The sequence below is a fragment of the Belonocnema kinseyi genome, chromosome 5 (genome assembly GCF_010883055.1).
Source record: "Belonocnema kinseyi isolate 2016_QV_RU_SX_M_011 chromosome 5, B_treatae_v1, whole genome shotgun sequence".
NCBI classification, from domain to species: Eukaryota; Metazoa; Arthropoda; class Insecta; order Hymenoptera; family Cynipidae; genus Belonocnema; species Belonocnema kinseyi.
In genome coordinates, this window is record NC_046661.1 from 137,950,124 (window position 1) to 137,974,743 (window position 24,620).

Consider the following 24,620-nt stretch of genomic DNA (forward strand, 5'->3'; position numbering starts at 1 on the left):
AAATTAATATAAAAACATTTTAAAAACTATAATAAATATATTTATTATTATTACAGACAAATTTTATAAGCAAATGTGGAGTTTAATTAATTTTTAAGAGTTTGAATCACTATTAATTCAATAAAAAAATTCAAAAAAAAATTTTTGTTATTGTAAACGATTTTTTGAATATCGAAAAATAACTTTACTATTCAAGAAAATAAAGAACTATCTCTACAATTCAATGGAAGATTTTTTATAATTTTTTATGCTGAAATTAAATTTAAGTACATTTCTAAACATTTCACAGGATTTGTCAAAATTCCGAAAAAATCTGGCTTAAGAAGATTTTTAAATATTTAAAATGATTTTCTAAAATTTGGAAAAGAATTTCGAAGATTTTATGGCAAAATTATATAAGTTGAAAACACTATAGAGAAAATTAGAGTAAGTTTAAGAGTTATTTCGAAATTTTGAAAAAATAATTTGAACTTTGAAAAGTTTTCAAACAATTTTAAAGAAACTAAATTTTTCAAGATTTTGAAATAAAACGTTGATGCTTCTTAAGTATTTTAAAGTAATTAAGATAATAAAAAAAAAACTTTTCTTAAGATTCCTGGTGAAATTTCTTTTGTATTTCATTAAAAATATTAATTAAAAAAAAATGTTAAAAAAGAATCCGGAATATTTTAAGACAACTTTTTTAATTTTGAAAGCATTACGAAAATTAAGGAAAAATTCGTTTTATTTTAAAATATATTTAAAAAGTGGTTTTTTATTTCTGGGAAATTTTGAAATGATTTTTTGTTTCGAAAAATTAATTTTCAAAGCAAATTTGAAAAGATTTCTTAAAATTCCGAAATGAATCTGGAATATTTTAAGATTCGATAATAAATAATATCGAGGTATCTCGCCGTCCCGATAATTTCAAATGATTTTTGAATTTCAAAAATTATTTTTCAATGAAAATTTTTAACGGATTTCAAAACATTTAAAAAAATTTTTTAAATCAAATTTTTAAGCTTTTAAAATTTGTTTCAAGGTTAAAAAGGGTTCAGTCAGTTGATTTTTTTGAATGTTTGAAGATTAAAAATATTTTGAAACTATAAAAGTTCTCGGACAATGTATAAAATATTTCTAAATTTCTTTCAAACTTCTGTAGCTTCAAAATATTTTTTTAATTAATTCGAATCTTTACAAATATTTTCTAAACCCCTGTAAAAAAATTTCTTGACAATTTAAAAAAATCGAATTCAAGCTGTATTTTTATTTGATTAAAAAAATGACCCTAATTATATTTCTATCCTGCATCCTCTATCATTAAAATCGACAAAATTACCATAATTAGCATAATTGCTCTATCGATTAGAAAATTCCATCGTTAGTTTACAGTTATCGAATAGGAAGAATTCTTAAAATAATTTTGAGATGTTTTAAGAATAATGAAAAAATTTTCTTAGAATTTTTGTAATGATTTTTCATTTAAAAAATTAATTTACAAATAAGATTAAAACATTTCTAAATATTTTAAATAAGGAGAAGAGTTCCAAAAAAAATTTATCATTTTTTATTTTTTTTAATGAATTTTAGGAGAAAATTTGAAAAGATTTCAAATAATTATCTAAAAGTTTGAAAATGAATGTAGAAGATTTTAAAGCAAAATTTTGTAAGATCACAAAATGTTGGGAAAAAATTCGAGTAAGTTTAAGAAATATTTGGAAGTTTTAAAAAAATTTGAAAATAATTTAAATCGATGTTTCTCGTCGTCCCGAAAAATTAAATTGGTTTTGAATTTTAAAAATGAATTTTTAAAGCAAATTTTAAAGAATTTTAAAACATTTCAAAAGATCAATAAAAATGTTGAGAACAAATCTACAAGACAATAATGCAATTTTTTGAATTTTGTAAGACTTCACAAATTTGAGGACAAATTTTTAAGGTATTTTAAAATGATATTTAAAAATTAGAAAAATGTTCAAAAATAATTTTAATTTTAAAAAGATTTCAAAAAATTTTAAACAAACTAGATTTTTGAGAAATTCGAAATAAAATTTGGAAGCTTCTTGAGAATTTTGAAAGGTTTCAAGATGATAAATAACTTTTTAAAAGAATTTTGGCAAAATTTGTAATGAATTTTGTTTAAAAAATTAATTTTTAAGGATAGCTAAAAATTTGAAAAAAAGAATCTGGAAGATTTTAAGACCATTTTTTTTGTTAATTTTCAGGATTTAAACAATTTGGGGAAACCTGAATTATTTCAAAAGAAAGCTACAAGTTTTACAAAAATAATTCAAATCTCGAGAAGATATCAACCAAAATATAGATTTTGGAAGATTTTGAAAAAGTTTTTCAAGTATTTTGAAACGTTTTAAAAAAGTAAAAAATTCTTAGAGTTTCTTGAACAATTTTTATTCTTTAAAAGTTTTTTGAAAAAATTCAAATTTTTATGAAAGATATTTAAAAATTTGGAAAAAATTCGAAAATAATAGAAATCTTGAGAAAATTTCAAACAAAATGTAGATTTTTAAAGATTTCAAAAAAAGCTTTTCAAGTATTTTGAAAAGTTTCAAGAATTAGAAGATTTAAAAGGATTTAAAAAGATTTATAAAATTGTAAAAAAAATTATCCGGAATATTTTAAGACTATGATTGAATGTTGCAGAATTAATTTTTTTTACAAGATTTAAAAGGATTTAAAAATATTTGTCAACTTTTCAGAAAATAATGTGGAAGATTTTAAGACTATGATTGAATTTTGCGGAGTTTTCAAAAAGAATATGATTTTTATAAAAAAATATTTAGAAGTTTAAAAAAATTCGAAAATAATAGATATTTTGAGAACATTTCGAACAAAATGTAGATTTTTGAAGATTTTAGAAAAAGCTTTTAAAGTGTTTTTAAAGTTCCAAAAGAATTTTAAAATAAAATTCTCAAGATTCCTTGGAAAATTTAAAATTACTTTATTTTGAAATTTTTATTTTTTTAGAATATTTCAAAGATTTCCAAAGATTTCTAAAATTTTCAAAAAAGAATTCGGAAAATTTGAGACATCAATTTAATTTTGCAGAATTTTAATATAATTGTTGAAGAAATTCAAATTATTATCAAAGATATTTAAAAGTTTGGAAAAATTCTAAAATAATTTAAATCTTAAAACATTTCGAACAAAATTTAGATTTTTAAAGATTTCGGAAAAAGATTTTAAGTCGGTTTTAAAGTTTTAAAAGAATTTTCAAAAAAATTCTTAAGATTCCTGGGAAAATTTCAAATGACTTTATTTTAAAAATCTTATTTTTGAGAATATTTTAAAATTTTGAAAGACTTCCAAAATTTGCAAGAAAGAATCTGGAAGATTTTGTGACAATAATTTAATTTTTAAATAACTTTAAAAAAGTCAAATTATTATAAATGACGTTTAAAAGTTCTAAAATAATTTAAATTTTGAGAAAATTTCGAACAAAATCAAGATTTTTTAAGATTTCCAAAAAAGCTTTACAAGTATTTTGAAAAGTTTTAAGAACATCTAAAAACAAGAATTCTTAAGATACCTGAGAAAATTTCAACCCATTTTTTATTTTGAAAATTTAACTTTTTTAAAAGATTTAAAAGGATTAAAAAAGACATATAAAACTGTAAAAAAATAATCTGGAAGATTTTTAGAGTATTATTGAATTTTGCAGTATTTTAAAATAATTTTCGAAAATTTAGATTATTATAAAATATATTTAAAAGTTAAAAAATTTTTTTTAATAATATAAATCTTGAGAATATTTAAAAGATTTCAGAAGATTTCTAAAATTGTCAAAAAAGAATCAGGATTTAATTTGATTGATTATTTCATTTTGTTGAATTTTGAAATAATTGTTGCAAAAAACTCTAATTATTATAGGAGATATTAAATAGTTTGGAAAAAATTCTGAAATAATTAAAATTTTCAGAAAGTTTAGAAAAAATTTAGATTTTTAAACATTTTGGAAAAAGCTTTTAAAGCGTTTCTAAAGTTTCAAACAAGGTTAAAAATTCTTAAGATTCCTGGACAAATTTCAAATGACTTTATTTTGAAAATTTTATTTGTTGAGAATATTTCAAAGGTTTTAAAAGATTACTAAAATTTTCAAAAAAGAATTTAGAAGATTTTGAGACAATAATTTAATTTTATAGAATTTTAATATAATTGTTGAAAAAATTCAAACTATTATAAAACATATTTAAAAGTTTGGAAAAACTACTAAAATAATTTAAATCTTAAAACATTTCGAACAAAATTTAGATTTTTAAAGATTTCGGAAAAATGTTTTAGTATTTTTAAAATTTCAAAAGAATTTTAGTAAAAATTCTTAAGATTCCTGGAAAAATTTCAAATGACTTTATTCAAAAATTTTTATTTTTTAAGAATATTTTAAAGGTTTCGATAGATTAACAAAATTTTCAAAAAAGAATCTGAAAGATTTTGTGACAACAATTTAATTTTGTATAATTTAAAAATAATTTTAAAAAAATTCGAATTATAATAAATGATATTTAAAAGTTTAGCCAAAATTCTAAAATAATTTAAACCTTGAGAAAATTTCTGACAAAATGAATATTTTTTAAGATTTCGAAAAAATGTTTTACAAGTATTTTAATAAGCTTTAAGATTATCAAAAAACAAGTATTCTTAAGATTCTTGGGAAAATTTTAATCCATTTTTCTATTTTTAAATTTAATCTTTTTAAAAGATTTTAAACAATTTAAAAAGATTTATAAAATGTTCAAAAAATAATCTGGAATATTTTTAGAGTATGATTGAATTTTGCACAATTTTAAAATAATTTTCAAACAAATTTAGATTATTATAAAAGACATATAAACTTAAACGATTAAAAAAATTAAATAATAGAAATCTTGAGAATATTTCAAAGATTTTAGAAGATTTCTAAAATTGTGAAAAAATCATTTTTGAAGCAACTCAAATTACTATAAAAGAGATTCAAAAGTTTGGAAAAAATTCTGAAATAATTTAAACTTTGATAAAATTTCGAAAAAATGTAGATTTTTAAAGATTTCAAAAAAAGCTTTTCAAGTATTTAAAAAAGTTTCAAGAATATCAAAAAACAAAAATTCTTAAGATTCCAAGGAAAATTTCAAACGATTCTTTCTATTTTGAAAATTTAATTTTTTAAGAAGATTTAAAAAGATTGATAAAATTTTCAAAAAAGAATCTGGATGATTTTAAAACAATCTTTTTTACATTTTCAGGATTTTAAAATAATTTTTGAAAAAATTCAAAATATTTAAAAAGATATTTAAAAGGTGTAAATGTTTTGAAAAGATTAAAAAATAATTTAAATTTTAAAAAATTTGTACAAATGTACAACAAATTATACATTTATAAATCTAAAATATTTTAAAACTTGAAAACATAACCGAAAATTTATCAAATATTTATAAATTTCTTCCAAGCTTCCACAGTCTCTAAATATCTTTTAAACTGATTCCAATTTTTCCTAATATTTTATAAAATTCTGTAAGAAAAAATGCTGAAAAATGCTCTAAAATCGAATTTAAGCTGCACGCTGCACTTTCCTGACATTGAAAAAATTACTTTAATTCTATTTCTATCCTAAGACGGCTATCATTAAGATCAAAAAATTACCATAATTACCATAATTACTCTATTGATTAGAAAATTCCATCGTCAGTTTAAAAATCTCGATTCGGGTCACTTCGTAACCGTTCGGCAACTGTCGGGACTCAGTAAGTGACGTCACCCGAGGGACCGGAGAGTAATTCAAGATGTCTGCCCTGTCAATATCAGCGGCACGCAGACACAGTTTATAATAAATAAATAATAAAAATGAACGTGCAGTGTTTCTCAATTAGTTTGAATAATTTTTAATCGCGAAGAAACGCGCGGTTAATAATGGAGCAGTCGATAAGTGAAGTATTTCGACTGGCGTCATTTGCTCCAAACTAAAAAGGCGAAAGGTGAGTTGAAACATAATTGACATTTTGACAGACGAATGCCTATCATCCCAACTTTCCTAATCGAATTATCCTCACGTGCATTGTTTCATGACTAACAACAATTCCCATTAACAAAGGAAATTTTTCAGTAATCTTTTATTTGTTAATTCCATTCGTAATCCAGTTTATTGAGGTTACCTAATTGCGATATCGCTTTTAAGTTTGCTTCACTATTTTTCGGAGCTGCTCCGAAGTTTAGATTTCTCTTTTCTTTTAGTTTATAAATTTAAAATTATTTAAGTTGTGTATTTTTTCTGTGATTGTGGATTTCCGGAGTTGAGAAGGCGTACCAAAAAGGGCGTAAAAGCAGTAAAAGTAAAAGGAATTTCCACTCGAGAGGGGTTAATGGCCTCGGAAAGTCGAGTCTATTTTCATTTTTTTTTAATTATTATGTTTTTTTTTGACATCCCACGAATATTTAATGAAAAAAAAATTAAATAATCAGAAGAGTTCTTTTTCAAAAGTGTTGAGGTTTTTCTCTAATTTTCCCGGATCATTATTAAAGACTAAAATTCTAATCTTTTAATATTTTTAATAGAATCTTTCATAAATGGAATTAAATCAAATTTAATTTATTAATTATTATTCCTAGGATCATGTTTACTTGAAAAAAGTTACATATTTATGATAAAAAAAATTCCTTATAATTTGTTTAAATCTTTGAAATTCCTTCAAATTATTGAAATCATTAAAAAAATTCTTTTGAATCTCTCAAAATTCTTTGAAATCGTATTAAGTTACTAAAATAAATTGAAAATTTGTTGGAATATTTTGAAATACCCTAAAATATTTCAAATTCATGTAAAATCTCTTTTTTTTAATTTTGATAAAATGTTTCCAAGTTTGTTGAAAAGTTTCACGATAAAAAAAATTTCAAATACTTCGAAAATTTTAATTGACTTTTGTTTGAAAAATTAATTTAAAAAATCAAATAAAAACGTTAAAAATGAATCTGGAAGATTTTAAGATAATTTATTTTTTAGGATTTGAAACAATTTTAGGAAACCTGAATTATTTTAAATGCTATTTAGAAGTTTTTCAAATATTCTAAAAAAATTAGAGGAGAATATCTTTTATAATTATTTGAACTTTTTCGAAAATTATTTCAGAATTCTGCAAAATTAAATCTTTGCATTAATATATTTCAGAACATACTTCGAAATTAAATTTTCGAAATAAAAAATCATTTGATATTATTACAGGAACATTAAGAATTTTTGTTTAATTCCCTTGAAACTTTTAAAAATATATTTTAAAAAGCTTTTTTGAAATCTTTAAAAATCTACATTTTGTTCGAAATTTTACTCAAAATTTAAATTATTTTTTAGTTTTTTCCAAACTTTTAAATATTTTTTATAATCATTAGAATTTTTCGAACATTATTTTTAAATTTTACAAAATCTAATCATTGTCTCTAAAACTTGCAGATTCCTTTTTGACACTTTTAGAAATATTTTTAAATCCTCTCAAAAAATTTAATTCTCAAAATTAAAAAATTGTTTAAAATTTTCCCAGAAATCTGAAGAATTCTTGTTTTTTAATATTCTTGAAGCTTTTCAAAATACATTCAAAGTCTTCTTCGAAATCTTTAAAAATCTACATTTTGTTCTAGATATTCTCAATATTTAAATTATTTTAGATTTTTAAAAACTTTTTAATATCTTTTTTAATGATATGAATTTTTTCGAAAATTATTTCAAAATTCTGCAACATTAAACCATTGTCTTAATATATTTCAGATTATTTAAAAAAAAAATTATAAATCTTTTGAGGTATTCTCAAAATAATAAATCAAATTCATACACTTGAAACTTGTTAAAATACTTGAAAAGCTTTTTTGAAATCTGCGAAAATGTGCATTTTGTTTAAAATGTTCTTAACATTTAAATTATTTCAGAATTTTTTCAAAAACTCTAAATATCTTTAAAAATAATTCAGGAATACTAAAATTGTTTAAAATCCTGAGAAATTAAAATATAAAATTCTTAAAATCTTCCAAATTCATTTTTAATTTATTTTTTAAACAAAAGCCAATAACAATTTTCCAAAGAACGTTAAGAATTTTTTTTATTCTCTTCTAACTTTTCAACAAACTTCAAAATCTTTGTTAAAAATCTGTAAAAAAAAGATTTTTTTATGAATTTGAAATATTTTAGGGTATTTTAAAAGATTCCAACGAACTTCAAATTTTTTTAGTAACTTAATACGATTTCAAAAGATTTAAAAAAATTAGAAGGAATTTTTTTGATTTTAATGTGCTTTAAAGGATTTGAAAAGATTCCAAGGAATTCTTAAAATTTCTGGGGAAATCTCAAATCATTTTTCATTTGAAAATTCAATTTTTGGAGAATATTTAAAACGATTTCTAAAATTTTAAAAATAATAATCTGAAAGGTATTATGATAATGATTTAATTTGTCAGAATCTTAACATAATTCTTAAAACACTTTAAAACATTATAAAAAATATTTAAAAGTTTTGAAAACATAAAATAATTTAAATCTTGAGAACATATCAAACGAAATGTAGATTTTTGAAGATTTTTAAAAATGCTTTTCAAGATTTTTTTTTAAGTTTCAAGAAAATTAAAAAAAAAATCCCTCAGATTTCTGGGAAAATTTCAAATACTTTATTTTGAAAATTTGATTTTTGAGATCATTTAAAAAGATTTCTAAAAATCTCAAAAAAATTTTAAATCCATTATAATGATTGCAATCATTAAAAAATTCCTTGGAATATTTTTAAATCCTTTAAAGCACATTAAATTGCTAAAATCAGAATTTGAAAAAAGAGTTTCAAGTTTGTTGAAAAGTTAGAGAATAAAAAAATTCTTAAGATTATTACAGGAACCTTAAGATTTTTTTCCCCCTTGAAGAATTTTAAAATATAATTAAAAATGCTTTTTTGAAATCTTTAAAAATCTACATTTTGGTCGAAATTTTACTCAAGACTTAAATTATTTTACAATTTTTTCAAACATTATTTTAAAATTTTACAAAATTAGATTATTGTTTCAAAATATTCTAGATTCTGCTTTGAAAATTTTAGAAATCTTTAAAAAATTTTCCTAGAAATCTTTAAAAATCCACATTTTGGTTGAAATTTTTTAAAGATTTAAATTATTTTAGAACTTTTTCAAAACTTTTAGATACCTTTCATAATGATTTAAATTTTTTCGAAAATTCTGCAAAATTAAATCATTGCCTTAATATATTTTAGAATATATTTTGAAAATTTTTAAAATATTTTTAAATATTCTCAAAAAATCAAATTTTCACAATAAATTCATTTGAAATTTTCCCAGGAACTTTTTTTTTTAATTTCCTTGAAGCTTTTTAAAATATACTTATAAAAGCTTTTTTGAAATCTTTAAAAATATGCATTTTGGTCGAAATTTTACTCAAAATTTAAATTATTTATTAATTTTTTCAAACATTATTTTTAAATTTCACAAAATTAAATTGTTTTTTTCAAAATATTCTAGATTCTTTTTTTAAAATTTTAGGAATCTTTTTAAATATCATAAAAACATTATTTTTTCAAAATAAAAAATCGTTTCAAATGTTCCCAGAAATCTTAAGAATACTTGTTATTTAATATTCTTGAAGCTTTTCAAAGTGCATGAAAAGTTTTTTTCGAAATCTTTAAAGATCTACATTTTGGTCGAAATTTTCTCAAGATTTAAATTATTTTAGAATTTTTTCAAAACTTCAAATATCTTTTATAAGGCTTTTCATTTTTCGATAATTCTGCAAAATTAAGTTATTGTTTTAATATATTTCAAAACATATTTTGAAAATTTTAGAAATCCCTTAAATTATTCTCAAAAAATCAAATTTTCAAAATAAATTCATTTGAAATTTTCCCAGGAACCTTGAGAATTTTTTTTTTTTAATTTCCTTGAAGCTTTTTAAAATATACTTATAAAAGCTTCTTTGAAATCTTTAAAAATATACATTTTTTCTAATCATTTGAATTTTTTCAAACTTTATTTTAAACAGTTTTAAAATTCTACATAATTGAATCATTGTCGAAAAATCTTATAGATTTTTTTTTGTTGAAAATTTTAGAAATCTTTTTAAATCTTCTCAAAGAATTAAATGTTCCAAATAAAATATAAAATAAATTTTTTTTAAAACTTTCAAATATCTTTTATAATTATTAGATTTTTTTCAAAAATTATTTCGAAATTCTGCAAAATTAAATCACTGTCTTAATATCTTTCAGATTATTTTAAAAACATTTTAGAAATCTTTTAAGATATTCTCAAAAAATTAAATAAAATTCATACACCTAAAATTTTTAAAAATACTTGAAAAGCTTTTTTGAAATCTGCAAAAATGTACATTTTGTTGAAAATGTTCTTAACCTTTAAATTATTTTAGAATTTTTTCAAAACTTCTAAATATCTTGTAAAATAATTCAGGTTTACTAAAATTTTTAAAATCCTGAAAAATTAAAATATGAAATTCTTAAAATCTTCCAAATTCATTTTTAATATTTTTAGTTTTTTTTTAAATTTATTTTTTAAACAAAAGTCAATAACAATTTTCCAAGAAAATCTTAAGAATTTTTTTATTCTATAACTTTTCAACAAACTTGAAAATCTTTTTTCAAAATCTGTAAAAAAAAGATTTTAGATGAATTTGATATATTTTAGGGTATTTTAAAAGATTCTAAAAAATTTAAAATTTGTTTTGGTAACTTAATACAATTTCAAAGGATTTTAAAAAATTGGAAGGAATTTTTTTAATTCCAGGGCATTTTTATTCGATTTTAGCAATTTAATGTGCTTTAAAGAATTTAAAAAGATTCTAAGGCATTTTTGAAAGATTTCAATCGTTGAAAGGGATTTTAAAGAATTTTCAGATTTTTTGAAATCTTTTTAAATAATCTAAAAAAATAAAATTTTCAAAATAAAGTATTTGAAATTTTCCCAGAAATCTGAGGGACTTTTTTAATTTTCTTGAAACTTTAAAAACAAAATCTTGAAAAGCATTTTTCAAAATATAAATAAATCTACATTTTGTTTGATATGTTCTCAAGATTTAAATTATTTTAGAATGTTTTCAAAACTTTTAAATATTTTTTGTGATGTTTTAAATTGTTTCAAAAATTCTGCAAAATTAAATCATTTTTTTGATTTGAGAAATCTTTTTAAATATTCTCTAAAAATTGAATTTTCAAATGAAAAATGGTTTGAGATTTCCCCAGAAATCTTAAGAATTCCTTGGAATCTCTTTAAATTCTTTAAAGCACATTAAATTGCTGAAATCAAATTAATTTTGTTTATAAAAATTAATTTAAAAAAAACGTAAAATGTTAAAAATGAATCTGGAAGATTTTAAGAATTTTAAGCAATTTTAGTAAACCTGAATTATTTTTAAAAATATTTAGGAGTTTTGAAAAAATTCTAAAATAGTTTAAATGTTAAGAACATTTTAAATAAAATGCATATTTTCGCAGATTTCAAAAAAGCTTTTCAAGTATTTTAACAAGTTTCAAGTGCATCAATTTGATTTCATTTTTTGAGAATACCTTAAAAGATTTCTAAAATTTTTTTTAAATAATCCGAAAGATATTGAGACAGTGATGTAATTTTGCAGAATTGCGAAATAATTTGTTGAGAAGATTTAAAAAGATTTCTAAAATTTTCAAAAAAAGATCTAGAATATTTTTAGACAATGATTTAATTTTGTAGAATTTTGAAATAATGTTTGAAAAAATTCAAATGATTAGAAAAAATATTTAAAATGCTTGAAAAAAAATGATAAAATAATTTAAATATTTAAAAAACTTCGACCAAAATGTAGATTTTTAAAGATTTCAAAGAAGCTTTTATAACTATATTTTAGAAAGCTTCAAGGAAATTAAAAAAAAAAATCTTAAGGTTCCTGGGAAAATTTCAAATAAATTTATTTTAAAAATCTGATTTTTTTAGAATATTTCAAATGATTTCTAAATTTTTCAAAATGTGTTTTGAAATATATTAAGACAATGACTTAATTTTGCAGAGATTTCGAAAAAATGCAAAGCATTATAAAATATATTTAAAATTTTTGAAAAAATTCTAAAATAATTTAAATCTTGAGAAAATTTCGACCAAAATGTAGATTTTTAAAAATTTCGAAAAAAAACTTTTCATGTATTTTGAAAAGCTTCAAGAATATTAAAAAACAAGAATTCTTAAGATTTCTTGGAAAATTTTAAACGATTTTTTTATTTTGAAAAAATAATGTTTTGAAAAGATTTAAAAAGATTTCTAAAATTTTCAAAAGAGAATCTAGAATATTTTGAAACAATAATTTAATTTTGTAAAATTTAAAAATAATATTTGAAAAAAATATGAAATAATTTAAATCTTGAGTAAAATTTCGACCAAAGTGTAGATTTCTAAAGATTTCAAAAAAGCTTTTATAAGTATATTTTAAAAAGCCTAAAGGAAATTAAAAAAAAGGTTCCTGGGAAAATTTCAAATGAATTTATTTTAAAAATTTGATTTTTTGAGAAAAGATATTATAAAATTTTAAAATAATTTAAATCTTGAGTAAAATTTCGACCAAAATGTAGATTTTTAAAGATTTCAAAAAAGCTTTTATAAGTATATTTTAAAAAGCTTAAAGGAAATTAAAAAAAAGGTTCCTGGGAAAATTTTAAATGAATTTATTTTAAAAATTTGATTTTTTGAGAAAAGATATTATAAAATTCTAAAATAATTTAAATCTTGAGTAAAATTTCGACCAAAATGTAGATTTTTAAAGATTTCAAAAAAGCTTTTTAAGTATATTTTGAAAATCTTCAAGGGAATTAAAAAAATTCTTAAGGTTCCTGAAATAATCTCAAATGATTTTTAATTACAAAAATTGCATTTTGTGAGAATATTGAAAAAGATTTCTAAAATTTTCAAAAAATGTTCTAAAATATATTAAGGCAATGATTTAATTTTGCAGAATTTCGAAATAATTTTCCAAAAAATTTAAATGATTATAAAAGATATTTACAAGTTTTGAAAAAATTATAAAATAATTTAAATCTTGAGAATATTTCAAATAAAATGTAGCTTTTTGAAGATTTTGAATAATGCTTAATTTTTTGAGATGATTTAAAAAGAGTTCTAAAATTATCAAAAAAGAATCTGAAAGACTTTGAGACAATGATTTAATTTTGTAGAATTTTAAAATAATGTTTGAAAAAATTCAAATGATTATAAAAAATATTTAAAAGTTTGGAAAAAAATTCTAAAATAATTTAAATTTTGAGTAAAATTTCGACTAAAATGTAGATTTTTAAAGATTTCAAAAAAGCTTTTTAAAGTATATTTTAAAAATCTTCAAGGAAAATTAAAAAAGTTCTTAAGTTTCCTGGGAAAATTTCTAATGAATTTATTTTGAAAATTTTATTTTTTGAGAATATTTAACAATTTTTCTAAAATTGTTAAAATTCTTTAAAATCCCTTTGAATTATTGAACTCATTTAAACATTTCTGGAATATTTTTAAATGCTCAAGTTACTGAAATAAATAGGAAATTCATCGGAATCTTTTAAAATGCCTAAAATATTTCAACTTCATCTCAAATCTTTTTTTGTGCAGTTTTTGAAAAAAGATTTTCGAGTTTATTGAAAAGTTAAAAGAGAATAAAAAAAATTCTTAAGAAGCCTTGGAAAATTGTTATTCTATTTTGTTTGAAAAATTAATTAAAAAAAAAAACGAAAATTTTAAAAATTAACCTGGAAGATTTTAAGACAATTTATTTTTTATTTTCAGGATTTTAAAGAATTTTAGGGAACTTGAATTATTTTAAAAGATACTTAAAAGTTTTGAAAAAATTCTAAAATAATTTAAATCTTGAGACCGTTTAAAACAAAATGCAGATTTTTAAAAAAATTTGAAAAATGCTTTTCAAGTATTTTGACAAGTTTCAAGGGAATTAAGAAAAATTCTTAAGATTCCTGGGAAATCTCATATGATTCTTTTATTTTGAAATTTTTTTTTAAGAATATTGAAAAGATTTATCAAATTTCCAAAGAATAACATGGAAGATTTTAAGGCAATGATTTCATTTTCAGAATTTTAAGATAATTTTGGAAAAATTCAAATCGTTATAATAGATATTTAAAAGTTTTGAAACGTTCTAAAATAATTTAAATCTTGAGAATATTTCAAATAAAATGTATATTTTTGCCTTGAAGCTTTTTAAAGCTCTTAATAATTCCTTAAAATAAAAAAATAAAAATACCATAACATTTTTGAAATCGTTTAGAATAACTTCAAATTATTTCTATTAAAAATATCCTAAAATATTTTAAATTCTATCAAATATCAGTAAAATTTCTACAGCTTTTGAAAGTTTCTTTGAATTTTTTTTAATGCCCTAAAAAATCTTTCAAATTCCTGGGAATCTTTTAAAATCTCTTAATTTTTGTCAAATCCGATATTTCCTAAAATCATTGAAATCCTAAAAAAAAATTTTTTTAAATTGTATCACTACAAATTCTTAAAATCTGAAAGTACGTTTTTTAACCAAACATGAAACTTAAAAAAGAAAATTTGTCAAAAAATGGCACAAGAAGGTCTAAAAAGAAATAATTTCCTTAAAAAAATATTTTTAAAAACCAAATACTCATGAAAATCAATTTTTGCAAAATAATTTCAGAAAAAGAGATAAAATAAAATAAATATTTCTTCAAAGAAAACTGTAAAACGGCTCATTAGAGACAGGTCAACAAAAAATAATATATATAAATCTATTAAAAATCCCTTGAAATCCTTGAATTAGAAAAATTTCCCTGAAAAGCGTAAACAAAATTTACCGAAAATAAAGGAAATTTCAATTAATCCTTTATTTGTTTAGTCCATTATTTACATTGTGTATTTTTTCTGTGACTGTGGATTTCCGAAGTTCAGACGGCATACGAAATAGGTCGTAAAAGTAAAAGGAATTTATACGGCTTGAGAGGGGTTAATGACCTTGTAAACTCAAGTCGATTTGCCTAAATTTGGTTTTTCACTGGATTTTTTATTTTAGGATTCCATGACATCCTCCAAATATTTAAAAACTAAAATTTCAATAATCGATCGAGTCTTTTTTGGCAAAGTCGATTTTTTTAACTAACTAATATATAATGAAAAAATTTGTCCCGAAAGATACCATAAATGTTGCCTGGGATTTTTTTTATTTACTTTTTTAACGTCCTGCAAATTTTTGAAGACCAAAATTCAAATAATCGATGACGTACTTTCTGGAAAAAGTAAATTTCTGGATTCAATCAAATTTTTTCAAAGAAGAGCCGATTGATTATTTTAATTTTTATCTCAAAACATGGAATAGTTCAATTTTAGCTTCAAAAAATTAATTTTTAACCTTAAAAATATTTATTCAAGCAAGAAAGAACTTTAAGTCAAGAAAGAAAAAAAATTATTATTAAATTGTTGAATTTTCAAATAAAACAAATCAATATTCAATGAAAAAATATAATAGTTATATTTTCAACCAAAAAAGACGATTTTTAAACAAAATTATTAAATTATGAATGAAATAGTCGAATTTTAAACTATAAAGGATCATTTTTCAACCAAAAATGAAAGTTTAATTTTTATTTAAAAAAGTGAATATTCAACAAAAAAGCAGAATAGTTCAATTTTAATTTTAAAAAAATCATTTTTAATTAAAGAAACGAATTTTCAATTAAATAGTTAATTTTTAACGAAAGCAGATTAATTTTGACCCAAGAAATGATATTTTGAACAAACGAAGATAACGTTTTCACTAAATAAATATATGAATAATTTTTTGAATTTTCAATCGATAAGATTTAATTAAATTTCTTGTTAATTGATGACTTTTTAAACAAGGAAAAAAATCTTTAACAAAATAATTGAGTTGTCAACCAAAACAAATTTCAATTTAAAATAAAGAGTTGAATTTAACCAAAAAAGATAATTTTTTAAACAAAATGCGTGAATTTTCAAACAAAAATGAAATACTTAAAATTTTAGTTCAAAAAATCTAATAAAAAATAATTTTAAACAAAAGAGATAAATTTTTCAACCAAAACAAATTATAATTACAAATAAAAAACAGTGTTTAATTCAACCGAAAAAGGCGATTTTGTTTACAAAATTCTCAAATTACCAATCAAATAGCCGAATTTATTAACTAAAATGAATAATTTTTTAACCGCAAATGAAATAATTAAATTTTGAATTGAAAAAGTGAATTTTCATAAAAATAGTTTAATTTTTAACGAATGCAGATAATTTTTTAATCAACGCGGATTAATTTTCCACCAAAGCCTTTTATTTTTAACCCAAAAAGATTAAATTTCTAACAAAAAAGACAAATTTTCTAGTAAAAAAAACGGGTTTTAACAACAAATGGAATAGTTAAATTTGTAGTAAAAAAATTAATTATTAACTCAAAAACATTTTTTTTAATAAAGAAATATTTTTCAGCCAAGAAAGAAAAAGGTATTATAAAAAAATTATCTACGTATACCTTCAAAATTCGGCTATTCATACCTAAATTTTGGTGCAAATATTCCACGGCCTAATTTAAAAAAAAAAATGTCGATTTTTTTCAGATTTTAGACAAAAAATTTAGAAAATTTTTAAGAATTATGAAAGGCTTCAAAAGAATAAAGAACATTATCTTAATATTTCTAGTGAAATTCAAAATGAGTTTATTTTGAAGGAATAATCTTAGGAGAATATTTAAAAAGATTTCAAAAATATTTTTCATTTTACAGGCTTGAAAAAAATTAGGAAAAATTCGAATCATTATAAAAGATATTTCTGAAGTTCTATAAAATTTTCAAAAATAATTGAAAATTCTCACAAATGTAAAACATGTAGATGTCTCTAGATTTTGAAGCTTTCTGAGGTTTTTTAAACTATAAAAAATGAAAATAATTTAACATTTGCAAAGTGTTTCGTTTATAAAAAATATTTAATCGTACAATTTTTAAAGCCGGGAAATAACAGTGAATTTATTTTTTGACCGGGAATTCTAGATCCGTTCAAAATTGGAGAATTTCCAGATTGTAACTGTTTCAATCCGAAAGTCTTGATAAGAATTGAAATTAATATATCATTTATTCCGATAATTTTATTTTTAAATAAGAATTTTCATGATTAATCAATCATATATTTTTAATTTAGAGTTTCAGGTATTCCTTTATTTTATTTTTTTATATTAGAATTAATAAATACATTTATTAATACATTATATCTATTAATTTTTTCAGCTATTAAAAAATTGAAACGTGAATTTTACTATTTTCAACTTAAAAATAAATCCATAATAATATAGTCATAATGAATGGTTTTTATTAAATTTAAAATATTGTGAGTCTAAATTATTTAAGTTTTATCCCATTTAATTTGAAATTTCTTAACGTGGAAAAGGAATAAGTATTTAATATTTAGTAATATTTCACTGTTTATTTAAGACGAGTAAATTGAAATCAAATATTTAAAAGAAAACAATTTAAAACTGAATTGTTTTACATAGAAAGCTTTGAATCTCTAGATTTTTTAAGAACTTTTAAACTCTTAGCGTGACAATTTAAATTGTTCTATTTAAAAAGTGTTTAATTCATAAGTGGAATTGTTAAATTTTGACACATAAATAACAATTAAACACTTATTATTTGTAGAAAAATTTGAGTAATTTTAATTTTTAAATTTTTAATTCGGCTGAAAGTATTTCAAATTATTTCAAGTTCAAAATTTAATTCAAATCTTTTTTAAACTTCTAAATATCTCTTAATATTACTCTAATATTTTTATAAATAATACGATTTATATTATAATTTGAATTTTAACCAAAAGTATCAATTTTCAAACAAAAAATTAATTTTCTACCGAAAAAAAATGAATTATTAACAAAATTCAAGAATTATTATAAACCAAAAAGTTCAATTTTCAACTAAAAAAGATTACTTTTTAAATAAAAAGATTAATTCACTGCCAAAAAATAATAATTTTCAATAAAATTCAAGAATCCTCAACCAAATAGTTGAATTTTCGAGTAAAAAATACGAATTTTTAAACAAAAAGATTAATTTACTACCAAAAAAGAAGAATTTTTCATCATATTAAAAAATTCTCAACCAAACAGTTAAATTTTGGACTAGAAAATAAGAATTTTTAAACAAAAAAAAAATTAATTTAACACGGAAAAGGACGAAGTTTTGATAAAATTAAAGAATTTTTAACTGATTTTTTAGCCAATGAAGAAAAAAAAATTCATAAAAAATGTGGAATTTTCAAGCGAAAAACATGAGATTTCAACAAAAGATTCAAAATTAATTAAAATCTTCTAAATATATTTTAAAATTATTCGAAATTTTCCTATCTAAATAATCGAATAATTTTTCAAAGTGAAAAATCATTTTCAATTTTCCTAAAAATCTTTTAAAAATGTTTATTCTTTTGTAGTCTTTTATAATTCTTAAAAAAATTCTAAATTTTTTGTTCGAAATCTGCAAAAATCTAAATTTTATATTAAATTCGGCTGAAAGTATTTTAAATTATTTCATGTTAAAAATGTAATACGAATCTTTTTAAAACTTCTAAATATCTCTTAATATTACTATAATATTTTTAGAAATAATAAGTGTTCTATTTTTATTTATAAATTCAAATTTATTTATTTTTTTAATTTGCCGGATTTTTTTAGAATTTATAGAAAACATTCATTTTGAAAAATATTTAAAACCACTTCTAGATTTTTCGAAATTTTAAAATAAAATTGTTAAGCTTTTGAAGGATGCCTAGACTATTTAAAATAAAAATAATTTAACTTCTAATCTCAGAAATGTTAAGTGAAAAAAATTATTTTTCAATTTTTAATATGTCTAGCTTAAAATTACTTAAAATAATATAATTTTGAAAATTTTTAAAGTTCATTGCTTGATTCTTTAATTTAGACTATTGAATATGTTATTACTTTATATGGAAAAATGTTTAGAATATAGTTTGATTTTTTAAATTTCATTGGCCGTGAAAAAAGTTTGCGAACGGGGAAATGACCGGGAATTTTGTATGTGATTAAAACGGTCACCCTGACCTGGAAAAAGCTTGGAATTGTCAGGGAATTTTTTTTTCAGGATTTGAGTAAACACCCTCACTAAATAAATTAGTAATTTAATAAATAATATTATTATTCTAAATTAATTAATTTTTATATCATTTTTTTAATTAAATAATTTTTATTAATTTAAATTTATCTTAAATTATAAAGTATTAATTTTTATCTTGAAATATATTTGCGGTATAAATGCATTTTTCGGATTAATTTTGGTTTTAGGCACTCTGGAGTCGAAATAAAAAAAAAATGGTTCGAAGTCGACGGTACGGCAACGATACGCTAGACGTATTGAACAAAGGATGCTTCAACCAATACGACAGTTTGGCCTGCGGCCGAATCAGTATTTTGGTTCTGCTCAGTGCGATCACCTTTTTTCTGATCTTACTCAAGATCATAAAATATCACCGGTACCGGCATTCACAGATGCACCACTATGCCATATTTTACGTATCTGCCATTCAATCTATCCTCTGGTAATTATAAATTTAAAAAAAAAATTTATTTCAATCAGGGCCTAAAATTTTACAAATTTCCGAAAAAGCACATTTTTTTCCTTCCATAATTTACCTAATATGAATATTGCATTTTCAAAAAAAAAATAGACATTTCCTACCAAAATCAAAGCATTTTTAACGAAATACATATATTTTTTACGAACTAGTTCAATTTTTGGGTTTAAAAAATAATAAAGAAAAAAAACAGGAATTTTCAATAAAATAGGTAAATTATTAGTTTGAATAATTTTCATCCAAAATGTGGCATTTTTTTTATCAAAAAATATTAAATTTCCAACTATAGAGATCGATTTTCAAACCAGAAAGACTGATTTTTGACAGAACCATAAATGAAATAGTTAAATTTTTTGTTAAAAAAATTAATAAAGTAAACATGAATTTTCAACAAAATCTTTAAATTTTCAATCAGCACAGATTAATTTTTTGCCAAATCCTTCAATTTGCAACGAAAAAAGATTAAATTTTTACCAAAAACGAGGAATATTAACGAATAAAATTAATTTTGAACAAAAATGGAATAGTTTATTTTTTAAAAAGCAGATTTTCAACGAAAGGGATCTATTTCCAAATCTGAAAGAATTTTTTTCAGCCAAGACAGAAAATAATTGCAACTAAATTATTGAATTTTAAAAAGAAAATCAATTTTTTACCATAATTTGAATAATTACATTTTTTTAGTTAAAACTATTACTTTCTAAACAGAGAAAATCGAATTTTTTCCCGAATTAGTTTAATTTATATTTAAAAACTGAATTCAACTAAAATAAATTTTCAATAAAAAGGTTGAATTCTCAACAAAAGACGGTGAATTAAATTTTTCTTATAAATAAATTAATTTAATTAATTTTCTACCAAAATCGACAAATTTTCAACTAAATGCATACATTTTTAACCAAATAGTTTAATTTTCTGTTTAAAAATTAGAAAAAAAACATGAATTTTAAATCAACTCAGATTATTTTCTTGCCAAATTCTTAAATTTGCAATCCAAAAAGGTTAAATTCTGACAAAAATGACCAAAAATTTTAAACAAAAAAAAAACGAAATTTCAACCAAAACAATAATTTTCACCCAAATTGTGGCATTTTTAATCAAAAAACGATCAGATTTCCAACTAAAGGGAATTATTTTTCAAATCAGAAAGAATATTTTTCAATAAATGAGGTGAATTTTCAACCATGAACATTTTTGCAGCCATGAAAGCCTTTTTTAAGATTAATAATAATTCTTGAATTAATAATTCTTTGAGATTAATAAATTCTTTCTTCCAAAAATTAATTTTTTTAATAGAAAATTCATGTATTTATTTGAAAAATTTGTAAATTTTCAACCAAGAAAGATTAAAATTAAAAGATTAAAATTGAAAATTCATGTATTTTGTTAAAAAATTAATTTTTTTTATTTAAAGATTCATCATTTGAGCTAAAACTTTATTTCTTTAGTGGAAAATTGAAACAATTTTTTTTTTAAATTTGTTTTTTCTTTTTGGTCGAAAATTTATCTTTTTATTAAAAAATTAATGTATTTTATTGAAAACTTTGTCTTTTTTTGATAGAAAATTAATATTTTTGGTTAAAAATGAATTTTCGCAATTGAAAATTCATTATTTGAGCTAAAAGTCCTTTTGTTTATTGGAAAAAAACGACGAATATTAACTAATAAAAATTAATTTTTTACAAAAATGGAATAGTTCAATTTTTGGTTTAAAAAAAAATTAATTTTAATCCAAAAAAAAAACGAAATTTGAACCAAAACAATAATTTTCACCCAAAATGTGGCATTTTTTATTTTAAAAAAAGATAGGATTTCCAACCAAAGGGAATTATTTTTTAAATCAGAAAGAATATTTTTCAATAAATGAGGTGAATATTTTCAACCATGAAAATTTTTTCAGCCATGAAAGGAGATAATTACAAGTAAATTGTTTAATTTTCTTCCAGAAATTGATTTTTTTAATAGAAAATTCATGTATTTATTTGAAAAATTGGTAAATTTTCAACCAAGAAAGATTTTTCAGCCATGAAAGAAAATAATTGCAAGTAAATTGTCAAATTTTCTATCAAGAGGATAAAATTTCTACCGAAAATTGATTTTTTAAAATTGAAAATTCATGTATTTTGTTCAAAAATTATCTTTTTGGATGGAAAATTCAAATATCTGTTGCAAAATTAATTTTTTTTTATTTAAAGATTCATCATTTAAAATAAAACTTTATTTATTTAGCGGAAAATTGAATTAATGTATTAATTATTAATGTATTAATGTATTAAATTAATGTATTTTATTGAAAAATTTGTCTTTTTTTCATAGAAAATTAATTTTTTAAATTGAAAATTCATTATTTGAGCTAAAAGTTCTTTTGTTTATTGGAAAATTGAACAATTTTTTTTCTTTGAAAATGCATTTTTTTTGTTTTTTTCTCATGTTGCTGTTTTTTTGTTGTCTTTTTTTATTCAAAAATTGTATGTGTTTTGTCGAAAAATGGTATTTTTGTGTGAAAAATTAATATTTTTTAATTGAAAATTTAACTATTTAGTTAAAATTTTTTTTTTATTTGAGGATACATAATTTCAGTAAAAAATTCATCTGTTATTAAAAAATTATTTTTTTTTTTAAATTCGTTTTTTTTCAAGATTAATTTTTTTAACTGAAAATGTAAATATTCCATTTTTTGTTGAATATTGAGATTTTTTAGTTGAAAATTCATATATTTTGCTTAGACATTCGTTTTTTTTATTAGAAGATTTATAACTTTAGTTATAGTAGTTCTTTTCTTTTTAGTTGAAAATTTATCTTTTTATTTACAAATTCATGAATTTTATTTGTGTTTATTATTAGTAAAAAATTGAATTATTTTGTTGAAAATTCGTCTTTTTTACTTGAAAGTTCTTCTCTGGTTGAAAAATTAACTATTTTATTGGAAATTCATTTTTTTTATTGGTTAAAAAAATTTTTTGACTTAAATTTTGAATATTCTAATTTTTTTGTTGAATATTGAAATTTTTATTTGAAAATTCATGTATTTTGTTGAAAAATGGTCTTTTTCGATAGAAGATTCAAGTATTCGGTTAAAAATTAATTTTTTTATTTGAAGATTCATAATTTTAGTTAAAAGTTTATTTCTTTAGTACAAAATTGAACTTTTTTTAGACATCATTTTTGTTGTTGATAATTGACATTTTTTAGTTGAAAATTCATGTATTTTTTAAAAAACTTTTGTTTTTTTTAATGAAAAATTCATGGATCTGTTTAAAATTTTTTTTGTATTTGAAAATTCATGTGTTTTATTGAAAAGTTCTTTCTTTAGATGGAAAATTTAAAATCTAGTTAAAAATTAATTTTGTTGTTGTTAAAAATTCATGGTTTTAGTTAAAATTTAATTACTTTAGTAAAAAAAATTGAATTATGTTGTTGAAAAGTCCTCTTTTTTAATTGAAAATTCTTCTCTGGATGAAAAATTAACTACTTTATTGAAAATTCGTTTGTTCTTTTTTTGTATTATTTTTTTTTTTTGAATATTGAGATTTTTAGTTGAAAATTCATGTATTTTGGGTAAAAATTTATTTTTTATCAGAAGATTTATAATTTTATTTAAAAGTTCATTACTTTAGTGAAAAATGGCATTATTTTTTTTGAAAAGTCGTCTTTTTTAGTTGAAAATTCTTCTCAGATTGAAAAATTAACTACTTCATTGAAAATTCGTTTTTTTTTTCTTTTTTGTTAAAAAAATTTTGTGGACCAAAATCTTTTGTATTTTATTTTTTTGTTCTTGAATATTGAGATTTTTGGTTGAAAATTCATGTATTTTGGGTAAAAACTAATTTTTTGATTAGAAGATTTTTAATTTTAGTTAAAAGTTAATTTCTTTTGTGGAAAATTGCATTATTTTATTAAAAACTTCTGTTTGATTAAAAAAATTAACTATTTTATTGAAAATTCCTTTTTTTTTTGGTTAAAAAAATTTTGTTGACGAAAATTTTTTGTATTAAATTTTTGTGTTCTTGAATGTTGAGATTTTGAATTGAAAATTAATGTATTTTGTTAAGAACTGTTTTCTTAAATGGAAAATTCAATTATCTGTTTTAAAAAAATTTTTTATTTAAAATTTCTTGTATTTTATTGGAAAATTCTCTTTTTAGATGGATTATTTAAAATCTAGTTGAAAATTATATTTTTTTGTTGTTGAATATTGAGATTTGTAGTTGAAAATTCATGTATTTTGTTAAGAACTGTTTTTTTTTATGGAAAATTCAATTATCTGTTAAAATTTTTTTTTATTTGAAAATTCATGTATTTTATTGGAAAATTCTCTTTTTAGATGGAAAATTTAAAATCTAGTTAAAAATTAATTTTTTTAAAATTCATGATTTTAGTTAAAATTTCATTACTTTAGTAAAAAAATTGAATTATTTTGTTAAAAATTCGTCTTTTTTAGTTGAAAATTCTTCTCTGGTTGAAAAATTAACTATTTTATTGAAAATTCGTTTGTTTTTTTTTGGTTAAAAAATTTTTTGACTTAAATTTTGAGTTCATTACTTTAGTGAAAAATGGCATTATTTTTTTGAAAATTCGTCTTTTTTAGTTGAAAATTCTTCTCAGGTTGAAAAATTAACTATTTTATTAAAAAAATTTTTGTTTTTTTTTGTTAAAAAAATTTTGTTGACCAAATTTTTTTTGTTTTATATTTTGTTGTTGTTGAATATTGAGATTTTTAGTTGAAAATTCATGTATTTTGGGTAAAAATTTATTTTTTTAATTAGAAGATTTATAATTTTAGTTAAAAGTTCATTTCTGTAGTTGAAAATTGAACTAATTTTTTATTTTATTTTTTTGAAAATTTATTTCTTTTTCTTTTTGCTCAAATATTGAGCTTTTTTATTGAAAAATTGTCTTTTTGGATGAAAAATTGATATTTTTGGTTGTAAATTCAAACATTTGCTTAAAAATTAATTTTTTTATTTACGGATTAATCATTTTAGTTACAACTATATTTCTTTGTTAGAAAATTGAACTATTTTGTTGAAAATTCG

At 19.9% G+C, this 24,620-nt stretch overlaps 1 protein-coding gene across 1 annotated transcript in view; it reads left to right on the forward strand.

Annotated features, from left to right (window-relative positions):
• Positions 1–5,768: 5,768 nt before the first annotated feature.
• LOC117172526 overlaps positions 5,769–24,620 on the forward strand; it is a 41,865-nt gene continuing 23,013 nt past the window's right edge. The window contains exons 1-2 of the mRNA XM_033360553.1: positions 5,769–5,945; positions 19,295–19,548. Coding sequence (XP_033216444.1) covers positions 19,322–19,548 — 227 coding nt within the window. The 5' untranslated portion in view covers positions 5,769–5,945; positions 19,295–19,321. The remainder of the gene's footprint in view (positions 5,946–19,294; positions 19,549–24,620) is intronic.